Below are 19,463 nucleotides of genomic sequence, written 5' to 3'. Positions count from 1 at the left end.
ATTGACTCTAATTATTCTGTTTTGAATATTAGCACTTAGCAATAACTCATTTTTGTACCTGAAATTCTAAAGACTGTAAAATTTGGGTCTTTGAAGACCAACTCCACTTATGTGTTAAATATCCATCTCTGTCCCAAACTGCTCCACCTTCAAGATCCATCATTAATGCAAGTGAACATCTGGGCAGGGCAGAAGAGAAAATACTAGTTAGACTTTGTGTTGAAAATAAAATAAAATAATCAATAGCAAACAGTGACACTGGAACAATTTTTAGTGTGAGGGTGCTGAGTTATGCCCCCTCCTTAGACTGTTTCTCACCCTATGATGGTTGCCAGCTCTTCTGGATCAGACCAACTGGACACCATTCGTAGCAATGGTGTCCAGTCCATACATTCCAGGACAGTTGGCAATCCTAGTCCCTCACTCGCTCCAGGCTGGTGCCACAGCTGGGGGCAACTACTGAGCCCTAAGCCAGTGTTGGGAGGGACTCTGGGTGGCAGCTGAACCTTCAGGGCCAATGGCCTGGACCCCGGGGCTAGCAGGTGATGGAACTCTTGGCGGTGGATCTGGACATCAATAGGATCCTGGAGCCTGTTAGGCTGGCAGGTAGTTGCAAAGCCAGTGGGGCTGGGAGGATCCTGGAGGCCCAGTGGGATCCCACAGGAGCTGCTCAGAGGTCAGGACCTGGGGCTAGCGAGGTTGGCAGCAGAGCTGGCCCCTGGGAGTGGGGAAGTTGGGTGCAAATCCAGAGGGTGCTGCAGCAATGCCCTGTACCTCTAATTCCCACATCTATGATTATAAATATCTAGCACCAAAGAAAGAACTCGCAGCAAAGGTCTTTATGCTCTCTCAGAGAAACACACAATCCTTGACTTTCCTTCTTAACAGCTTTGCTCTGTTCTGCTCCCTTCCCCTTTCATACACATTGCTCAGCTCTCTGGTGACCTTCTCCACCTGAGTTATGGCATGCACTGTAACCATCAGTCACCCACTGGGATTTGACTCTTCCATGCACCATTAATAAGCACCAATACAATTCTGTGCAATGTTTAAGGGTCAGGAGACTTAATTATCTATCTTACAGGCAGACTGATGGGGATGATAATCATAAACACTAAGTAATAGGTAAGGTTAAGAATGTGTCACAGGCATTTTCAGTAAAAGGCAGGGCAGGTTGCGAGCAATAAACAAAATTGCAAGGAAGGCCATGACTTGTCCTTGACTTCTACTAAAAATACACTGTGGGGACAAACAGAGCACTGCCAGGGTGCGCAGCTGCTCCAGGTCCCTCACTGTTCCTGCAGGAGGGGCTGATCGCTGCTGCTTCAGTCCCACATGGGATGACCCAACCCCAGCCGCTGGTCCCCAGGCTGGGAACTCCTGCTCTGGCAATCCCAGGACTGACTGCTTTCACTGTTCTGGCAACAGCTATTCAATGGCCCTGGTCCTGACCTCCAGCCAGCTGTTTGGCAGCCCAGCCCCAGGATTCAATGGGAGTGACTGAGCAGCTCTGGAAAATGGGCCTCATTGTTCCTCTTCCACATCTCCCAGCATCCATATTAGCTACACTACAGAAGGTTAAAATTCACTCACCTGGCTTTGAAGGAGTAACACACACATGCCTGGTGGTCCACTATAAAAGAGGCAAGCAGAGCTAGGCTTGGAGCATTATTAAAGAGAAGGGTGATTGTTTTTCCCATGCAGCACATGGGGAACTGGCAAGCAGCAATACTTCCTGTTGGATAACTTATACATACTGTCAAGTACTGTCAACGCTTACATATTAGAGACCTTCCTGAGATGCTCTGTCCAACTGCATCTTGCAACATTATAAGTAGCACTAGCTCCAGCTCTTGCATTTGGATCTTGCCGTGCCCAAGTCATTTTTGGCATCCCAAGGCAGCCATATTTGTTACCCTCTTCCCCAGCATCAGACTAGCCTCCTGTCCTGAAGCTGTGCTAACTACTTTCTGAATGGTATCCTTCCTGCCTTATCCATCCACTGACTTTGATCTTTATCTACTCAGGTTTAGCACCCTTTCTCCTGATACTTTATGCACAGAGGTAGAGAGGTGGGTGACAGAACATCTTTCTTCTCCCCGCCCCCCCTCCCTTCCTTCTATTTATTTCGAGTTTCTTTATCCTCTAATCATAACTCCGGTCATCTGAAGAAGTTGGCTATGCCCACGAAAGCTCATGATACTATCTACATGTTTTGTTAGTCTATAAAGTGCTACCAGACCATTTGCTTGCTGTATTTTTTTCTGTAACAGACTAACTTGGCTACCCCCTGAAGCTCCTACAGTATCTAACAGCTATTGTACCTATTTACTTAGAATAGACTCTCAGTGAATACCTCTGTTCTACATCTCTGGAACAAGCTCCATCTACATGTCCACCTGAACCAGAGTTTGACAATATTCAGGGCACAGTATGAGAGCTATGATTTTTGGTTATACATTTGATCAAACTATTGTACAGGCAGTCCCTGAGTTACGCGGATCCGACTTATGTCGGATCCGCACTTACGAACAGGGCTTTCTCGCCCCGGAGCTCACAGGCAGCGGGACCGCCCAGAGCGCAGTGGTCCCGCCACCTCGACCTCCAGGGCGAGAAAAGCTGCTCCGGGTGCCCCTGGTCTGCTGGGGACCGTCTCCAGCAGACCAGGGACACCGGGAGCAAAGCCGCAGCGGCGGTGGAGTCCCGCGCCTCTGAGGCTTTGCCAGAGCAAAGCCTCAGAGGCGCAGTACCCCGCCGCCACTGCGGCTTTGCTCCCCGTGTCCCTGGTCTGCTGGGGGGGGGCGGCGCAGCTAGTACGCCCCCCCCCCAGCAGACCAGGCTTTTGTTGTGGACCCTGGGGTAGAGCAGCTGGGGTGCTGCCGGGTTGGTCCTGCAGGGACCTACCTGGCAGCCCAGCTGTTCTGTCCCAGGCTCGAGATTCAGCCGCTGTTGAAACTGATCAGTGGCTGATTCCAGGAAGCTGGGGGCAGAGCAATTCTGCCTCCAGCTTCCTGTAGTCAGCCCCTGGTCAGTTTCAGCAGTAGCGGCTGAATCTGGAGCCAGTTCTGACTTACATACAAATTCAACTTAAGAACAAACCTACAGTCCCTATCTTGTACATAACCCGGGGACTGCCTGAAATATAAAGGAATAAGGGAATGTTTCTTAGTTACAAAAGACATTTTAACAAACTCCCTGCTAACTGACAGCTTTACGGATGAACAGCACCAATATACATTATTAATGTAAATAATAATTGTGGTTCCCATAGTTAGGAAACTGTAGTGCCCTTTCTCGTTTCTGTTTATGTGTAGAAATAGGAGCCATTGTGTTCTTACAGTTGAGGCAGATGAGAGTTTGATGAAAAACTTTGGTCAAAAGTATTTTTCAACAGAAAATTTGCCCAAATAATAATTTTTGTGGAAAGTGTCTGCTTTCCTCAAAAACTGTTGATTTTTTCCTCAGAGAACAAAATACTTGAAAATTTTTAGTCAAAAACTCTATATTTCTGGATGTTCTACAGTGTATTTGCTAAAGAATTGAGGAGTTTTAATTTTTGAAAAGAGTCAACATTTTGAAATGACAATTTTAACAAGAATGATTTTTTAAATATTAATGAAAATTGTGTATGTTTAAAAAATCATTTTCCAACCAATTCTGCTGCAGACTGTCACAAAGAATGTAACATATAATGCCATGGTCTCTCATTGCAACTTTGCTTTTGTTCTTTCTTGCTGTTTTTCTGATGATACCATAAGTGACTCAGCCTGAAAGGTTATTGGGTGGGTCATTGTGTGTAGAAAAATCATAAGAGCAATTCCTGCATCTTGAAATAACAATCAGCTCCAAAGTTACTGCCATGCTACCAATTACTCCCATTGTATAGCACCATGGCGTAGTGGCGAACACCCAATCATGTCAGGTAGTACTTCCAAAGTTCCTTTCCATCAGTATTGATGATGGTTGTAGGCAATTTGCTAAATTATTAGAGATTAGTCTGAATTACAGGCAGATGACTAATGATTGTCTGACTGAGTACAGGACTGGTCTCTCTTGAGCAGCCAGATCTTGAAGGGCTTAATTCACTGACATCTTCACAACCAACTCTGCAGACACTGATTCTATTAACCAAAGTGAGGAGTAAGAAACAGAATAAAAGAAGGAAAGATGTTGGCAAATGAGCCCTTTGTGTCTTATACCTGGTAAAAAAGCAGAGACTGGATAAAGTGTGGTGAATGGATTAATTTAAACTAGAGAAATTATATGAAAATTTTAAGTAGGCTCTTTAAATTCTTAATCCCCAGTGCAGTCAAAAGGTCAAATAGAACATGAGGGCTTGCAAAACCACCACAAATTGAACTGCCGTGGAGCACCTTTTGAGAAAGTGAGTGGGCAGAAATTCCCTGAGAGATGGTGTGAAGGATCCAGTAGTAGTTCAGACAGCGCTTTCATCCCTCCTTGCCTCTTAACAGTCAGTGACCTCCCTCTCTCAAGGACTGGAACAGAAAGTTTAATTTATGAAAATTAAATAATGCTGGGGAAGAAACTGCATTTCTCCCCAACTATTTCAGGGTCTTTTAGAGATGGACGGAAAACTTTGGGGAAACTTACTTGGGTAGCACAAAGAATTGATCCAAAACTTGGTGTGTTCTTTGAACTTGGGGTTATCTTGGGATACAAAGTAGGGATGTTACATTTAGATTAACTGGCTAATCGAATAGTCAATGCAATTTGCATAGACTATTAGATTAGTCAATTAGTGAGCCTCCACCTTTGAAGTGTAGCAACAATCTGCACAGGGCCAGTGGGGAACTCAAGCAGTCCCCTGCTTGGCCTCATGCTCCCCGCAGTGTTTCAGAGCAGCAGCACTGCATGGAGCCTGAGGTCAGCTAGGAATCCCCAGCTGAATCCAAGCTGCATGAGGCATTACTGATTTGAAACGCTGTGGGGAGCCCGGTGTCAGGCTCCATGTGTTGTTTTAAAGCAGCAGCGCCACATGGAGCCCAGGGTCCCCAGCTGACCCTGGGCTCCATACGGTGCTACCACTTTGAAATGCCGCGTGCAGACTGGGGCCAGCTGGGAGTCGAGTCCCTAGCTGACCCTGGGCTGCACGCAGTGTTTCAAAACTGCAGCACCGTGTGGAGGCCAGGGTCTGTCACCATGCTCCACGTGGTGCTGCTGCTTTGAAGCACCCTCTTTTCTTTCCCCCACCCCCTTGCTGCCTCTTTCTGATAGAGGCAGCAAGTGGGGGGGAAGTGACTAGTCAACTAGTTGTTCACATCCCTAATTCAAAACAGCTTGTTTACATTTCTAAAAGTACACTTGAACCTCTTTCATCCAGCAACCCTGGGAAACCGGGTATGCCACATTAAAGAATTTTTCAGGCTAGGGAGGGTGCTGTGGAAGTAGGGTGCCCCACTACCGGGTGCATACCTGACTCTGCCCCCTCACCGCTCCCAGGCACCGCCTCCTGGTGTTCCCGAAAAGCCTCAGGAGAAGCATATCGTTGTGCTACCATTTCCCCAGTTCAGGGCAAGGGGGAAAAGCAGCACACAGAGCTGCTTCCTCCTCCTCCTCCTGCCAGGGTCCATACCACAGGTGTTCCCAGATCAGGGACATCTGGAGTATGGAGGTTCAATTGTACTGACACGCACGCTTAGATTGTAAGCTCTTTTGGGCAGAGACCATCTTTTTGTTCTGTGTTTGTACACATATAGTACAGTGGGCTCCTATGCCATGCCCTGGGCTCCTAGGCACTTCTATAGTACGTATAACAAAAACTGAAAGGCCTTTGAGCTTCCTGATCATAGTTAGGACCAGTAGCAAAAGGGACAAAATCTAACTTAATCCAGTCCATCTGTCTAAGTTAGATGTTTATATCACCCCAGTCACCACGGCATGTGAGCTCCAACAGTGGTTGCACTTTTTACCGGTTTGAAAGGCTGCCAGTTATAACAGGAAATCTCTCTCTGACCAGTACATCTTTCAAATGAATAGAATCATTTAAAGTGAGCCCCCTGATAAATGTCCAAAAGGAACATTTCTTCTGGTCTTTCCAGCCCAGGAGAATGTCCTAGAAATCATCTGTTCCCATGAGATTCACAACATAGTTTGGCAGGACAATGATATCTGGAGGCCTTAGGAGAGGTTTGGCTGAGAATTGGAGCTTCTTAGTGCTTGGTAAAGCAAACCTTTGAGTTTTCTGACATTCACCCATCCCTAACTCTTAGCAATGATTCTTAAGGGCCAGATGTGTGATAGGGGATGGATCACTTGATGGTTACCTGGTCTGTTCATTCCCTTTGAAGTACCAAGCATTGCCCACTGTCAGACCTTTAGTCTGACCCAGTGTGGCCATTCTTATATTCAGATGGCAAAAGCAAATGACCTTTTCCAATTCCCACTCACTTCAATCAGCGTGAGATTAGATCCTAAATGAGGGACTTCATCCAGCAGTCAGGAGAGATCAAAAGCAAATGCTATTCAACGCATTTATAGATGAAGTTTCCACTTTCGTTAGAATCCACCGGATGGCTCACTGATCTCTTGGATCAAATGCAGTAGGTGGTACTGGAAGTGGGGAATAATTTAATTTCAAATGAGGGAATAGGAAAGATTAATTTGTCATTTAAGTGTACACAGGAATCAGATCAAAGCAATCCCCGGGAATGCACTGAGCCCCATAGCACGTGGAGAACTCATCTTCTCTCGGGACTGTGTATATTACCTGGGTTGTTCTGTAGTACAAAGTTACATTATCATCAGGAATGTGTGTGCGTGTATCTGAATAAATCTAATCACTTTCCAGTCTGAATGTTCTCTTAGACCCATGAAAAAAGCACAGTTCTCCTTTCACTTCAAGGCAGGTTGGAAGGTAGTTGTCCTTAGCTTCTATTAATCTTTCCACTATATATTCTCCCCTCCTACATCCTTACCAAAAAATATCTAAACTACACATGACCACTGCTTTCCTCTAGGATATACAAAGGATTGATTTCTCCATGCGTATTCAGTAACTATCTACAATATATTATGTTCCACTTTGGGTAGAGAACTAACCCAGAAATCTGGCTCCCTCAGCAACTCTTTCTTTGTACTGAGTACTAATCATGTTGATACTTCCCTGAGGAAAGGCCACAGTACTCATGTTGCTACGATGTGATTGGGGAGGTTAGTATTGGAAGAGCCTCTGTTAACCTAGAGCATTTCCCTGTAAATCCTTCTCCCACCCTTCTCCCTTGGTTTCAACAGAAGGATACAAAATAAACGTTGTGCCATCAGGAAAGGCAAAATAGAGCTTTGGTGGTTTAAGCTTGTGTTCTGTTGGCTGTGGGACCATCTGCCCACCTTTCTTAGGAGAGACGGACAGTGACCCGAGCACAGAGGCATAGTTTCGCACTGTGAGGGGCCTTGTGTGACCTTTTGCTTTCATTGCAGCCTTCTCTTCCTCTCTAAAGTGAATAGGAATAAAAGAGTTGTCTGGTTCTGAAATATTCCGAATTCATGAGGCCAGGGCCCAGCTCCTCTGCTGGCATAAACAGATGTGGCTCTATTGATTGCATTCATTTATACCAGCTGGAGGGGCTGGCCTTCTGCCTTTAATTTAAGGTTACTATCATCAGGGGCAGCTCGTCCATATCAGCAAACTAGGCGGTCGCCTAGGACGCCACGTTAAATGGGGCGCCAAACGGTGGTGCAATATCATTGAGGGGTTTGGAGGTGGGGGCGCCAATTGCATAATTCGCCTAGGGCGCCAGTTGCTGGCAGCTAGTCTAGGGCCGCCCCTGACTATCATACAAGCCAGTCCTTTTTGACACCTTTGTTAAGAAAGGGCCCTGCCCGCTTGTCCTTTTAGAGAATCTTACTGATTTTTCGTGCTCTCTCTCTCAGTTTTAAAGTGGTGAGTGTACTATTTCTGAAAGGTATTGGATGAAAAGAAATGCATCCAAAAAACAAGTAACACACAAGAGAAGCATAAGCTACTGCCAAGCTTCTCCACTCACTAATGTGCTTCACTCCTAACATGGGGGAGGGGGGTTATCTCTAGAGGTGAGAGGGACATTCAGTCACAAGGGCTCCTTCAGTCAGTTCTTGGCCTCTCTGTTGGGATTACCACAGAGGGCATCCTTCAGTGTCAATTTTCTGTCCTGGCCTAGCCAATGGGAACCAGAGGATAGTATGGGCACCAAATACTATCTGATGGAAACAGCAGTATAGACATAAAAAATGTATACCCCGCTAGCAATTCTCCGAACCAACCATTCCTCTTCTTTCTATAGCACTCTATTTGCTACAGTTTTGATTTCCCTTTTCACCCTCAGTGTTGTGATACTCTGTGCATCTGGAAGATAATATTCTATTCCCCTATTGAGTTTAGCCCCTTCCATTTACTAATGCTGATCATTTCCCCCTCTCCTTCACATTTCTAATGGTGTCTAAAAACAACTATTTTCTCATGGTGAAGAAAGATCAAATTGAACTTTTTCTCACAAATAGGAGTCTTCACCATACCATCTGCACTGAATTCTTCTAACTTGGGAATTACAGGTTATGTCAGCATAAATTCCTTTTGCACTTTTAATTTCAAATGCTTCCCCTCTCCTCTGACATTGTTGTGGAACCAGGTTGGATATTATATTTAATTCCATATCTATCTATAAATTTTGCTGGCACTCTAGTCTTTCAACTCAAGTCAGCGACCTGTGAGAGAGGGCCTATAGCTCCATGGTAAATACAGGTTTGCTCAGAGCATTTGTTTCTATGCCACATAAACAAACAAATCTTTTAAATTTATATTTCCTTGCAACCTGAAGTTAATCAAACTAGAGAAACCTATCAGCCAAAACCAGTTTAGAAATATGAGGCCTCATACTTCAATGTAAACCGTACACTTACTGAAAGCGATTAGGAAGAAACTCTTCCCGTGGGTAGATTATTCCATAATTGTCCATTCTGGGGTTGCCCTCCTATCAAAACTCTATTGCTGGCCACTGCTGGGGGCTACGTCTAGACTGGAGGCTTCTTTTGGAAGAAGCTTTTCCAGAAGAGATCTTCCGGAAAAACTTATTTGAAAGAGAGCGTCTACACAGCAAAAGTGCAATGAGAAAGCAATCTGCTTTTTCGAAAGATAGTGTCCACATTTATTGGACACTATTTTGCATTTCAGCTGTGATTACTCTGGACAGAGTGGCCACCAAGGCACCTGTGCTTTTTCCTGGAAGCCCCTTCTTTCGAAAAAACACTCTCTTCCGCGTCCACACACACCTTTTTCCGAAAACGCTTTTTCGGAAAAAGGCTTCTTCCTCATAGAAAGAGGTTTACTGCTGTCAGGAAAACCCCTCTGTTCTTTCGACTTTCTGTGGAAAGAACACGATAGCAGTGTGGACGTAAGTATAGTTTTTCCAGAAAAATGGCCATTTTCCCAGAAAAACTCTGCAGTGTAGACATACCTGGAAACATGCCATAGAGCAAGACTGACCATAGATCTGATCTGGCATGGATCTATGTACCTATCCCACAACTTTAGTCCTTTTCACACTCACGCCATGCCTTAGGCTTTAGTGTTGGCCATTGGAGATACTTACATAAATCGACACATTTCTCTGAGCTTCTGCCTGGCTTCTGGGCATGGGTCATGCTGATGGTCAAAATTTATCACCTCCTGTACAGGTTTGAATTTAGAGGAACCTGCAAAAGTAAATGTTGAGAAAAAGACTAATAGTAGCCAGTCTCCTAAACAGTCAGTCTCCTTGCCCTGAGAATCTGTGCAACAGAACGGGAAGCTGAGATTATATTAATCCCCTTTTCACCATGGACAAGTGATACCTATCTCAAAGCTATATTAATTTCCCCAATAAAATAAATAAATACATAAATGTAATAACAATAAAAATTAATTAGCAGTTTTTTTCTGAATAGCGATAGTCCTCTTTTCATTCTTTGCTCCATCACATCTACAAGCTATTTTAGTTAAAACCATCTGAACAATGGGAATACGTTTCATGTAAATATTCTTTCCTTTTTCATCAGAACATTTCTGAGCAGTTGTCACTGTTGTGGAATAAATCAGAAATCAGTATATACAATACACACATGGGAACACTGGAAGGGCTTCAGGGTAGGAGCTTGGAAAGGAAAAAAAGTTGAGAACCAAAATGGAACATGGTTCTAAATTCATTTGCTTTCAAAATTGATTTCAAATTGTTTAGATGGAGCGGGAGAGAGAATCCAGGAGTGAGGATGCTAGCCGGGAACTCTGAGTGCAGGGACTGGATGTAAGGATCTCTCGAAGTTCCCTCCAGTTCTATAATTCTAGGTGGAATCAGTTCCTTGCTCTGCTACAGAGCTCCTGTATGAGGTTGAACAAGTCACATAAGTCTCCTTTTGTCCTATATCTCCGTCCGTAAAATGGAGAGAATAGCACGAACGTATATCACGGGGCCCTGAGAGGTATATCTACACGGCAGTGATATTTTGGGATACTGGAGTATTATTTTGGGATACTGGAGTATCCCAAAATAGCTATCCCACGCCTTTAGAGCAAGCCCATTATTTTGGGCTCGCTATTCCTATGTCTCTGTAAACCTCATTCTATGAGAGAAGTTTCGGAATAGTGCTTGATTTCGAAATAAGCTATTTTGAAATAGCATTGAAATAAGATAAGCAATTTGTGTGGCTCAAATTGTGTATCTTATTTTGAGTTATAGTGCAGCGTAGACACACCCTGAGTGGATAAATTTATTTTAAAAGATTGCAAAGCACTATTAAAATACTATAGTATTGGGAGCCCTACAAGTACTTAAAATAGATAGTTCAGTCAAATCTTCACCAACGCTGCCTGGCAGCTCCCTTCTTTTGCTGTTGCATTTGTCTGTGTAGTTGGCAGTGAAGCTGATATGAAAAATGCAGATGGGGGATCTCCCACCCTCATATATGGGCCTTTCTTTTGGCTGAGTGTAAAACACTTCCTATTCAAGGTGAGGGTGAGACATTCTCTAGGAATAGCGCTTACCTGGGGCCTTTGGTGGTTTGTTTTCCTTTGATGCGAGTGAGAAGGAGAGGCAGGACACAGAGACTTGGTGTATTAGTTGGATGGTGGAGGAAATAGGAATGGTCTTGAGGTGCGACACTGGGATTAAGCAGAAACCTGGGTTTAGAAGTTAAAATCAAAACGACCAACCAAGAACTTTCAAATTAAAAAAGCTCCGGAAATAAAGACAGTTGCCTCGATTGTGTTACAATTCTTGTCAGCCTGATTCATAAACCTGGGGCTGGAGGAATACAGGAAAGATTTTCATGGAGTTAAAGCACTGGTGCTGGACTCAGGAGGTCTTGGCTCAATTCCCCACTTTTCATAGCTTTTTGTATTACCTCAGGGAAGTCATTCAGTCTCTCTTTGCCTCATCTTTAAAATGGGGCTATAATTACATGTTCTTCTCCCACACCCATTGTCTGTCTTGTCTATGTAGTCTGGGAGTTTTTCAGGGTGGGGGCTGTCTCTTACTGTCTTTGTTCACATCTTAGCAAAGTAGTGTCCCATACTTGGTTGGAACCCTTAATAAAAAATGAATTTACAACAGTGAATAGTGCTAAAGAGGTGGAAAATCTATTTATTGTGGGCAGAGGAAGGCAGTAGAACTGAGGAATCTTGCCTTCTTTTTCTAGCTGTGTCATGAATTTTCTGTCAGTTAATATCTCAGTGCCTCAGTCTCTCTGTAAAATGAATACCTTCATGGAGCATTATGAGACTTCATTAGCACCCTTTTGAAATCCTTGTAAGAAAAGGCATGCTATTTAGGTGAACTATTATGCTATTTATTGTCCCATGAGAAGAATATAATTACACCAGAGCCTTCAAAAACAGGCATACCATCTTCTATCCCCACCTTTTTTTTTGGGTGCCATTAATTCTGCAGCCTCTTCCTGGTTCTTGGGACATAGCAGCTGACCTGCCTCCAAAAACTTTCTGGTGACCTCCTCGGAGCTACGTCCTGAGGAGAAAAAAAGTCACGTAGAAAAAAAAAATTAAAGGGCTCTCCCTGTTAATGCCATCGTCTATCAATAATTCAGAGTTTCTCCTAAGATGATAAGTGTGTAGAAGTGTTACTATGCTGTCTCCTCTAGAACTGATCAAGATGGGATTCAAAGTTTGACATATCAGATTAGTTTAACTGAAGTAGCACAGACAATTTTCTCTTTCCAAAGCTTACCTGCTCAGGGTCATCCTTTACGGAGTGGGAATGAGGTTTTTCCTATATCAGATTGGCAGGGATCTTGGAAAGGGAGGTTTCACCTTCCTCTGGCATGGGGACGGAGAGGGGTTGCTGGCTAGGATCATCAGGGCACATGCACCAGAATGGTTCTCTGCACTGCTCTCTAGTGAGCTGTAAGACTTCAGTCTAATCCAGGTGATTGGGCTCAGTGCAAGAGTAACTTGGAGTGGCAGCAATCTGATGTGCTGGAGGTCAGCTTAGATGATCTGTGGGTCCCTTCTGGCCTCAAACTCAAAGGCATTGAACAGACATAGAGGTAACAGGGGTGAATGAACACATAAGGTCCTCTCCATATTAGTGCCACCAACACACTTGCTACAATCATATTCAGGGCCATCCCTAAGGAGATGCAGGGTCTTGGGGAACCCACCCCCAAGTCCCAGGTATGGGGCACAGGGCAACTTCCCTGTTGTAGGCCTCACCCTCACCCTCCCTCTGCTCTACCCCTCCCTGCCCACACTCCACTTCTTCCCTAAACCCCATCCCTGCTCTGCCTGCACTCTGTTCCTGCTCTGCACCCTTGTCACCTCCCCTATTCAATACAGCTTGGGGTTTAACGGGGCCTGGCGTGTGGCAGCAACAGATGTCATCCCTCACTATGGTGGCGGGATCCAGAGTGGCCTGGCAGCCTGCTCCGCCCTGTCCTGCTGTGCCCCACTTCTCCATGCCAGCAGAAAGCAGCTTTTGGGGTGAGGCTCTCTATTTTCTGCTGATGCGGAGAAGTGGAGTATAGTGGATCCAGCCACTGTAGTGAGTGTGGGGGGTAGAGAGGACCCCTGCTGCCACCTTGTGCCTGGCCCTGTAATCCCCCAAGTTCCTCCCATCCATAAGATGGTTGAGGCAGCAACTGTGGGGGCGGGGCGGGGGGGAGCACAGGGCCTGGGGCAAAGCACAGGGCCTGGGGCAGCTCTGATCATATTTCAACATGACTGATGGAAACAAGGGGTTTCCACAAAGGATCTAGCACAGTTTCCTAAACCAGGCGTAGGCTCCATTGTGCTGACTTCTGGGTTCTATCGGTCAAAACGAACAAAAAAAGAAAAAGCTAAAGTAATCACATTATTGAGGCGTCCTTACCAGTAACAGAATCAATCATGGCCTTCATCTTCAGCTTGAGAAGTTCACTCAACAGGTGGACTGACCTTCGCTGGAACTTGAGGAGTATTTGTTGATTTTCTGCTGAAGGAGACATGTAGCAGGGCTCTGGCAATGTGCCTCTTGTGATAGATTTCCTGACTGCATGGCTCTTGTAGGTTGTGCTAGAGAAAGATGATTCCATGGTGGGAACAAAGTGAACCACAGGATAGTACTCTCCAGTTACGGCTTTCCTCTGTGTCGTTACTGTTAGCTCCTCCCATGTGAACTCAAAGAGGTTCTTGACCCCTCGTGGCACATGGATGCCCAGTTTACGGCAGAATGCAAGCAGCTGGATGATTTGGGCCAGCATTTCTGGTGCTCCCACTTTAAACTTTTCATACAACTTGGCATCACTCCTTTTGGCACTCATTCCACCTGTGTAGTGATTTGACTTATGGGTATTTCATTTGAGGTAGCCTATCAGAAAACAGATGATGAAACAATATCTATCTTCCATCATTGGCCTATGCTACAGACAAGGTGACCAACACAAATATGTTCCACTGGAATAATAGTAACGAGTGTATAATGGTTAAATTTCAATAAAATTAATAGTTTACATTGATATAGTATAAGGCCGTGGTCACCAACCAGTAGATCGCGATCTACCGGTAGATCTCAGGGGCTCCAAGAATAGCTCTTGAGTCCTCTCTGAACTGCGCACCTGTGCAGTGCATTTACATTAGATTTCCTCATGTAATGTAGGCGGGGCAGTAGATCTTCACCTGTTCTGAGACTTAAAAAGTGATCTTGGGTGTAAAAAGGTTGGAGAGCACTGGTATAAGGTATTAATTGATTTTGGTGGACTGCCATGTGCTTTGCTAACTAATTAAACTGATATACAAATGAACCACTTCATCCAGGACTGAATTGAAGCCACTAGTGTTGGAATATGGCAGTTGTTTAACAGCACACAGCCACACCACACAGGAATTTCAGACTGTTTTCTTGTGTCAAGCATTCTTCAGGTGTACATGAGGTTACAATTTAAGTTGAACACATTGAAACAAGGGATGGGAGAAAGTGAAAAAGGATAGCAAGGTGAAAGATAATAAAAGATATTCATAATTGCCATGTACTGTACATCTCTCATTTTGACTTTTTAAAATTAGTGTATCCAAATGTATGGACAGCAAGCCAAATCCTGATACACTGGAGCTACTCTGGATTTGGTATCTAAAAACTAGTGTTTTACATGCTACAAGTGTCTTAGATAAATCAACTTGACTTACATTAGTATTAATGAGAACAGAATCTAGTGCAATGTCTAACTTGAAGGACAAATAGTGAATGGGATTATCCTATGAAGCTAAATCAGCAAAGGGAATTTGTGTATATATGAGATATAAAAACCATTCTTTGAATATGTCTCTCTTGTGGTATCATGTCTCAGAGGCTGTCAAACTACAATGCTTGTCATAAATATACGGGCTATTTTTACATGATTTTGACAACCCCTGTTCTGTAAAATGAGGCTACACCAGAGTCTCTTAATTGAGTATATGCTTATTTATTTTACCAGTACTATGTATTTGATGCCTAATCTAACTCTGTGTGCATATTTAGATAAACTGAAAAATTGGATTTGATTTTCATACAGTTGAGTATGTAACTGTAGGTTTCAAATGCCTGCATAACCGTATTCCTAATTTACATATAGTTGCTATATCTGTATGAACAAATCATAGTAGTTGCAGGTGTAATGTTATTGAATTAGCTAATACTTGTGTGTATTCATGCTAATGAAATTTGAAATACTGGATTCACAATTGTATGCTACATTATCTCATGCACTGAGTATCATTTATTTTTAGGCCTGTTTTTCAAACCACCTTTCTGGCAGCTTTTTGGTGGTATAGGAAGTCAATTGGCTGCCACAGTTCCTGCTATACAGATATGCACCTCACAGAACCAGTTCCCCCCATTAACTATGCTTGTTGACAGAGGAGCTGACAACTGTGTGGGGCCTGGAGACTGAATTACAGATACAAATGTGGGCAAGGAGAGACAGAATAATGACAGAGGACGAGATAAGGACTTGAGGGCCTTAGGAAGCAAGGAGGTGAGCACACCTCTTCAACGTGAACATGCCTGCCTTACCACTGTGGAGTCCAGGGCAAAGACTAGGTTACAAAAGATTAAAATGCAGCTGTTTATAAGGCCACCAATACCTTGCACTATCATGTTAATTAGAGAATTTATAAAGGTAGCTATTGCAATGCTGTGCCACCAGTTAAATCATTGTGTGCGCTAGGGATGGAGCACAAGTCTAGTCTCCTATCCAGACCACAATAGAGGTTGGACCTTGCTGGTTTGGCACCTTCTGTAACTGACTGGTCCCCCATGAGGGAATTTACTGGACCAGGGAAGCTCCTCCCCTCCTGGCCTGTGCTGCTACTGGGTTAGGGTGCCAGCCTGCCCCTGCTGCTGCCCCAGGGCTCTCTAGATGCTGGCCGCCTCGCTGCAGTTGGGGACAGAGCGCTGCAGTCTGGGGCAGACCTCTGCAGCCACCTGGTTCCATGATTGGGGCCAGAGCTGCACAGCCAAGGCTGGGGTGGAAGGCTGGGGCTGGAGCTCCACAGCTGCTGCTGGGGCCAGAACTCCCTGCCATGGCACCCCACTCCAGCACTGGACTCCCGGCTGAATTGCTGATGCCCCAGCACTCCTGCCCCTCCGCCAGGTCTCCCTGTTCCTGGGCTCTGTGGTCTAGGAACTTCCGTGACCTTGTGGGACCAGGGAGTCCCACTTCACGGAGGTACAACTTCTTCTGTCATGGAACTAAATATTTTAAACTTTCCAGAGTGGCATTGGTTACTGTGCTTTGATTCCAATACAGTTGCAGGTGCCTCAGTGTGGAAGATAATTAACCCAAATGTAATTAAGAAAATTTGCTACTTTTCCCTAAATTACAAAGTAAACTGTCATCTGGAACAAAAAACATCAGTCTGATTTTTATGAAAGTTCAGATTTCTATGGCTGGCAAGGAGCTAGATGATAATCCAGACATCAGCATTCAAATCGACTCCTGATGAATTTTTGCATTCATTTTCATTTCTGCTCTGCCTTTTTTACTATATAAGATGGGAAATCTGAACACTTTGCTTTGCTTAATGTTAGTGATTGAAACTGGAGGCAAAATAGGAACATGGAACAGATGTGAATGTATTCAAAGGAAACAATAATGAACAACTTGTTACTCAAGTTGAACCTAAAATTTAAAACATGCTGCCTGCAGTTTTGTAGAACTCCACTCAGATCCAGTTAAATCTCTACTTCTCCAAACAATGAGGATTACATTTACTGTTAACATAAGAACGGCCATACTGAGTCAGACCAACGTCCATCCAGCTCAGTATTCCATCTGCCGACATTGGCCAATACCAAATGCCCCAGAGGGAGGGAACACAACAGGTAGTCCTCACGTGATCCCTCTCCTGTCACCCACCTCCAAAGAAACAGAGGTTAGAGACACTGTTCCTACCCATTTTGGCTAATAGATGGGTTCATGGAGGTTAGGTCCATCAATGGCTATCTAGCTCTTTTTTAACCCTGTTGAAGTCCTAGTCTTCACCACGTCCTCTGGCAAGGAGTTCCACAGGATGCACTGAGTGAAGAGAAATTTCCTTTTGTTTTAAACCTGCTGCCTATTAATTTCATTTGGTGACCTCTAGTTCTTATATTGTAGGAATAAGTAAATAACTTTTCCTTATTCACTTTTTCCACACCAGTCATGATTTTATAGACCTCTATCCCATCGTCCCTTAGTCTCCTCTTTTCTAAACTGAAAAATCCAAGTCTTTTTAATCTCTCTTCATATGGGGCCCGTTCCAAACCCCTGATCATTTTTGTTGCCCTTTTCTGAACCTTTTCCAATGCCAATATATCTTTGAGATGAGGTGACCACCAGTATTCAAGATGTGGGTACACCATGGTTTTATATAGCAGCATTAAGGTATTTTCTGTCTTATTCTCTATGCCTTTCTTAACGATTCCTAACATTCCAGTTGCTTTTTCAATTGCTACGGCAGACTGAGTGAATTTTTTAAGAGAACTATCCACAATGACTCCAAGATATCTCTTGAGTAGTTGTAGTCAAATTAGTCCCCCTCATATTGTATGTATAGTTGGGATTTTTTCCAATGTGCATTACTTTACATTGATCGACATTACATTTCATTTGCCATTTTGTTGCCTAATCACTTTGTTGGGCAACATTGTGCCTATTAAGGAAGCGTTGTCTAGTTAGTACACAAAGCTCAATCCTGGGCTACGTCTACACTGGCCCCAAATTCCAGAAAAGGCATGCAAAGCAGGTAAGTCAGAATAGGGAAATCCACGGGGGATTTAAATATCCCCCGCAGATTTAAATAAACATGTCCGCCGCTTTTTTTCCGGCTTGGGGAAAAGCCGGAAAAAAGCATCTAGACTGGCGCGATCCTCCGGAATAAAGCCCTTTTCTGGAGGATCTCTTATATAAATACAAGTGTGGCATTTAAATGATGTATGCAGGGTCCTGCTGGACTTTGATTCATTCAGATATTAATCACGGAAACTTACTCACATTACTTGGGTTATTTAAAAGTGAATTAGACAAAGCACTGAAGTCTGGAGGAAACATTCCTATGCTGGAAGATAAATGAATGAGATGTCCTACTTCTACTTTCCCCTTTGAAAAGAATGTTAAGTGTCACACACACCCAAGGCATTTTGCTACTTTCTAGCTGCCATATCTTTACATGGCTCACCTTATGCCCTTAGGCTACGATTTTCAAAGTGGCACAAGGGAGCAAGGTACCCAAATCCCACTGAAATTTAGCAAGAGTTAGGTACCTGGCATCTAAGCTCCTTTAAAAGCCCACCTTACTTCCCTAATTGCACAAGATATTTAGGATCAGATTGTGATAGATGTGCAGCTGCATAATGCTTTATGTTGTGCATGTGAGCTCACCAATGGATTTTGCTTAAGTCCGATAGCAAATTATTCAAGACATTCAAACAAGGAAATCTGCGTTGGACCTAACTTTTTTTTTTTTTTTGGTACTCTGGCTGCATTTTTTATCCAGTTTTGATCTGAACACAAGATTATTATAAATACTAAATACAATATTTAGCATCTAGCTAATGAACACCAGAGATATTTTTCAGTAAAGCAATGACAAAACACAGCTCCAAAATGGGAACTATCAATAAATTAGAACTTTTTGCAGTAAAGTACCTTGAATGTCTTACCTTGATCATTTAAAGACGCACCAACTCCACAGCTTTAAATGCTATTTATTTATTTTTAAAGAAAACAATACCCACTTAAAGATACTCCAAACACAAATGTTGCTATTAACCTACATTAGCTGTGGAAAAAGAACAGAACAGGCTATTTGCTCCAAGTTCTACATTCTAAAACATGAACATTTACATGTCATAATAGGTCAGAATCCTACATTATAAAACATTTGGTATAGAGCATTGCTCACTTACATTTCAAACTGCTCTGGCCTAAAATTTTACAGATTAAGAATGAACAATGGGCTTAGGTTCTGATCGATTCTGTGAGGGTGGAAGAGTTCTCCCTATTTCTTGATTGTCACATTGACAAGCAGTAAATTAGGAAAAACAGTATCCTCAGAATTATAAAGGGGTATAGTGTTAGCATGGCTTAATGGCATGAACATAGCACTGGGAACCAGGAACTCTCAAATTCTCTTCCTCCTCTGTTAGTGGTTTGAGACAGGGTATGTGACTTGCTCAAGGTCAATTTCCCTTCTCATAAAATGTAGACGATATTTATTTCCTTACCCCTTGGTGGTGTTATTAGTTAATATTTATAAAGGGCTTTGAGACTTGTAAAATAAATTCCAATTTCAGCTCTTCCTTCAATTTCCTTCAGGCAGGAAACTGCTCATTCAGCCACAACTGATCTTATCAAACTAATCAGAGAATAAAGAAAACAGACAACAACAATACAAAAAACATTTTACTACATTTAAGAGTAGCTCAGCAAAGACTCTAATCAAAAGCCAATAGTGTTTTTCAACAGATTCCATTACCATACAGTCT

The 19,463-nt window shown here is 43.5% G+C and overlaps 1 protein-coding gene across 2 annotated transcripts in view; it reads right to left on the bottom strand.

The window, feature by feature from the left end:
* Window positions 1–18,765, bottom strand: part of FAM149C (family with sequence similarity 149 member C) — a 57,244-nt gene extending 38,479 nt beyond the window's left edge. The window contains exons 1-8 of one of the 2 annotated variants that reach the window (XM_025189546.3): window positions 18,639–18,765; window positions 13,350–13,826; window positions 11,886–11,990; window positions 11,012–11,128; window positions 9,585–9,687; window positions 7,260–7,451; window positions 1,594–1,746; window positions 59–179 (exon numbers count right to left, since the gene is read on the bottom strand). In XM_025189546.3, the coding sequence (XP_025045331.3) occupies window positions 59–179; window positions 1,594–1,746; window positions 7,260–7,451; window positions 9,585–9,687; window positions 11,012–11,128; window positions 11,886–11,990; window positions 13,350–13,779 (1,221 nt within the window). In that variant the 5' untranslated portion in view covers window positions 13,780–13,826; window positions 18,639–18,765. The remainder of the gene's footprint in view (window positions 1–58; window positions 180–1,593; window positions 1,747–7,259; window positions 7,452–9,584; window positions 9,688–11,011; window positions 11,129–11,885; window positions 11,991–13,349; window positions 13,827–18,638) is intronic. The other variant, XM_025189550.3, reaches the window with a different exon arrangement.
* Between the last annotated feature and the right edge of the window lie 698 nt (window positions 18,766–19,463).

This window comes from Pelodiscus sinensis, chromosome 11 (assembly GCF_052426305.1).
Source record: "Pelodiscus sinensis isolate ZL-2025 chromosome 11, ASM5242630v1, whole genome shotgun sequence".
NCBI lineage: Eukaryota > Metazoa > Chordata > Testudines > Trionychidae > Pelodiscus > Pelodiscus sinensis.
The sequence above is the reverse complement of the archived record's forward strand: the minus strand, read 5'-3'. Positions and strand labels throughout refer to the sequence as shown.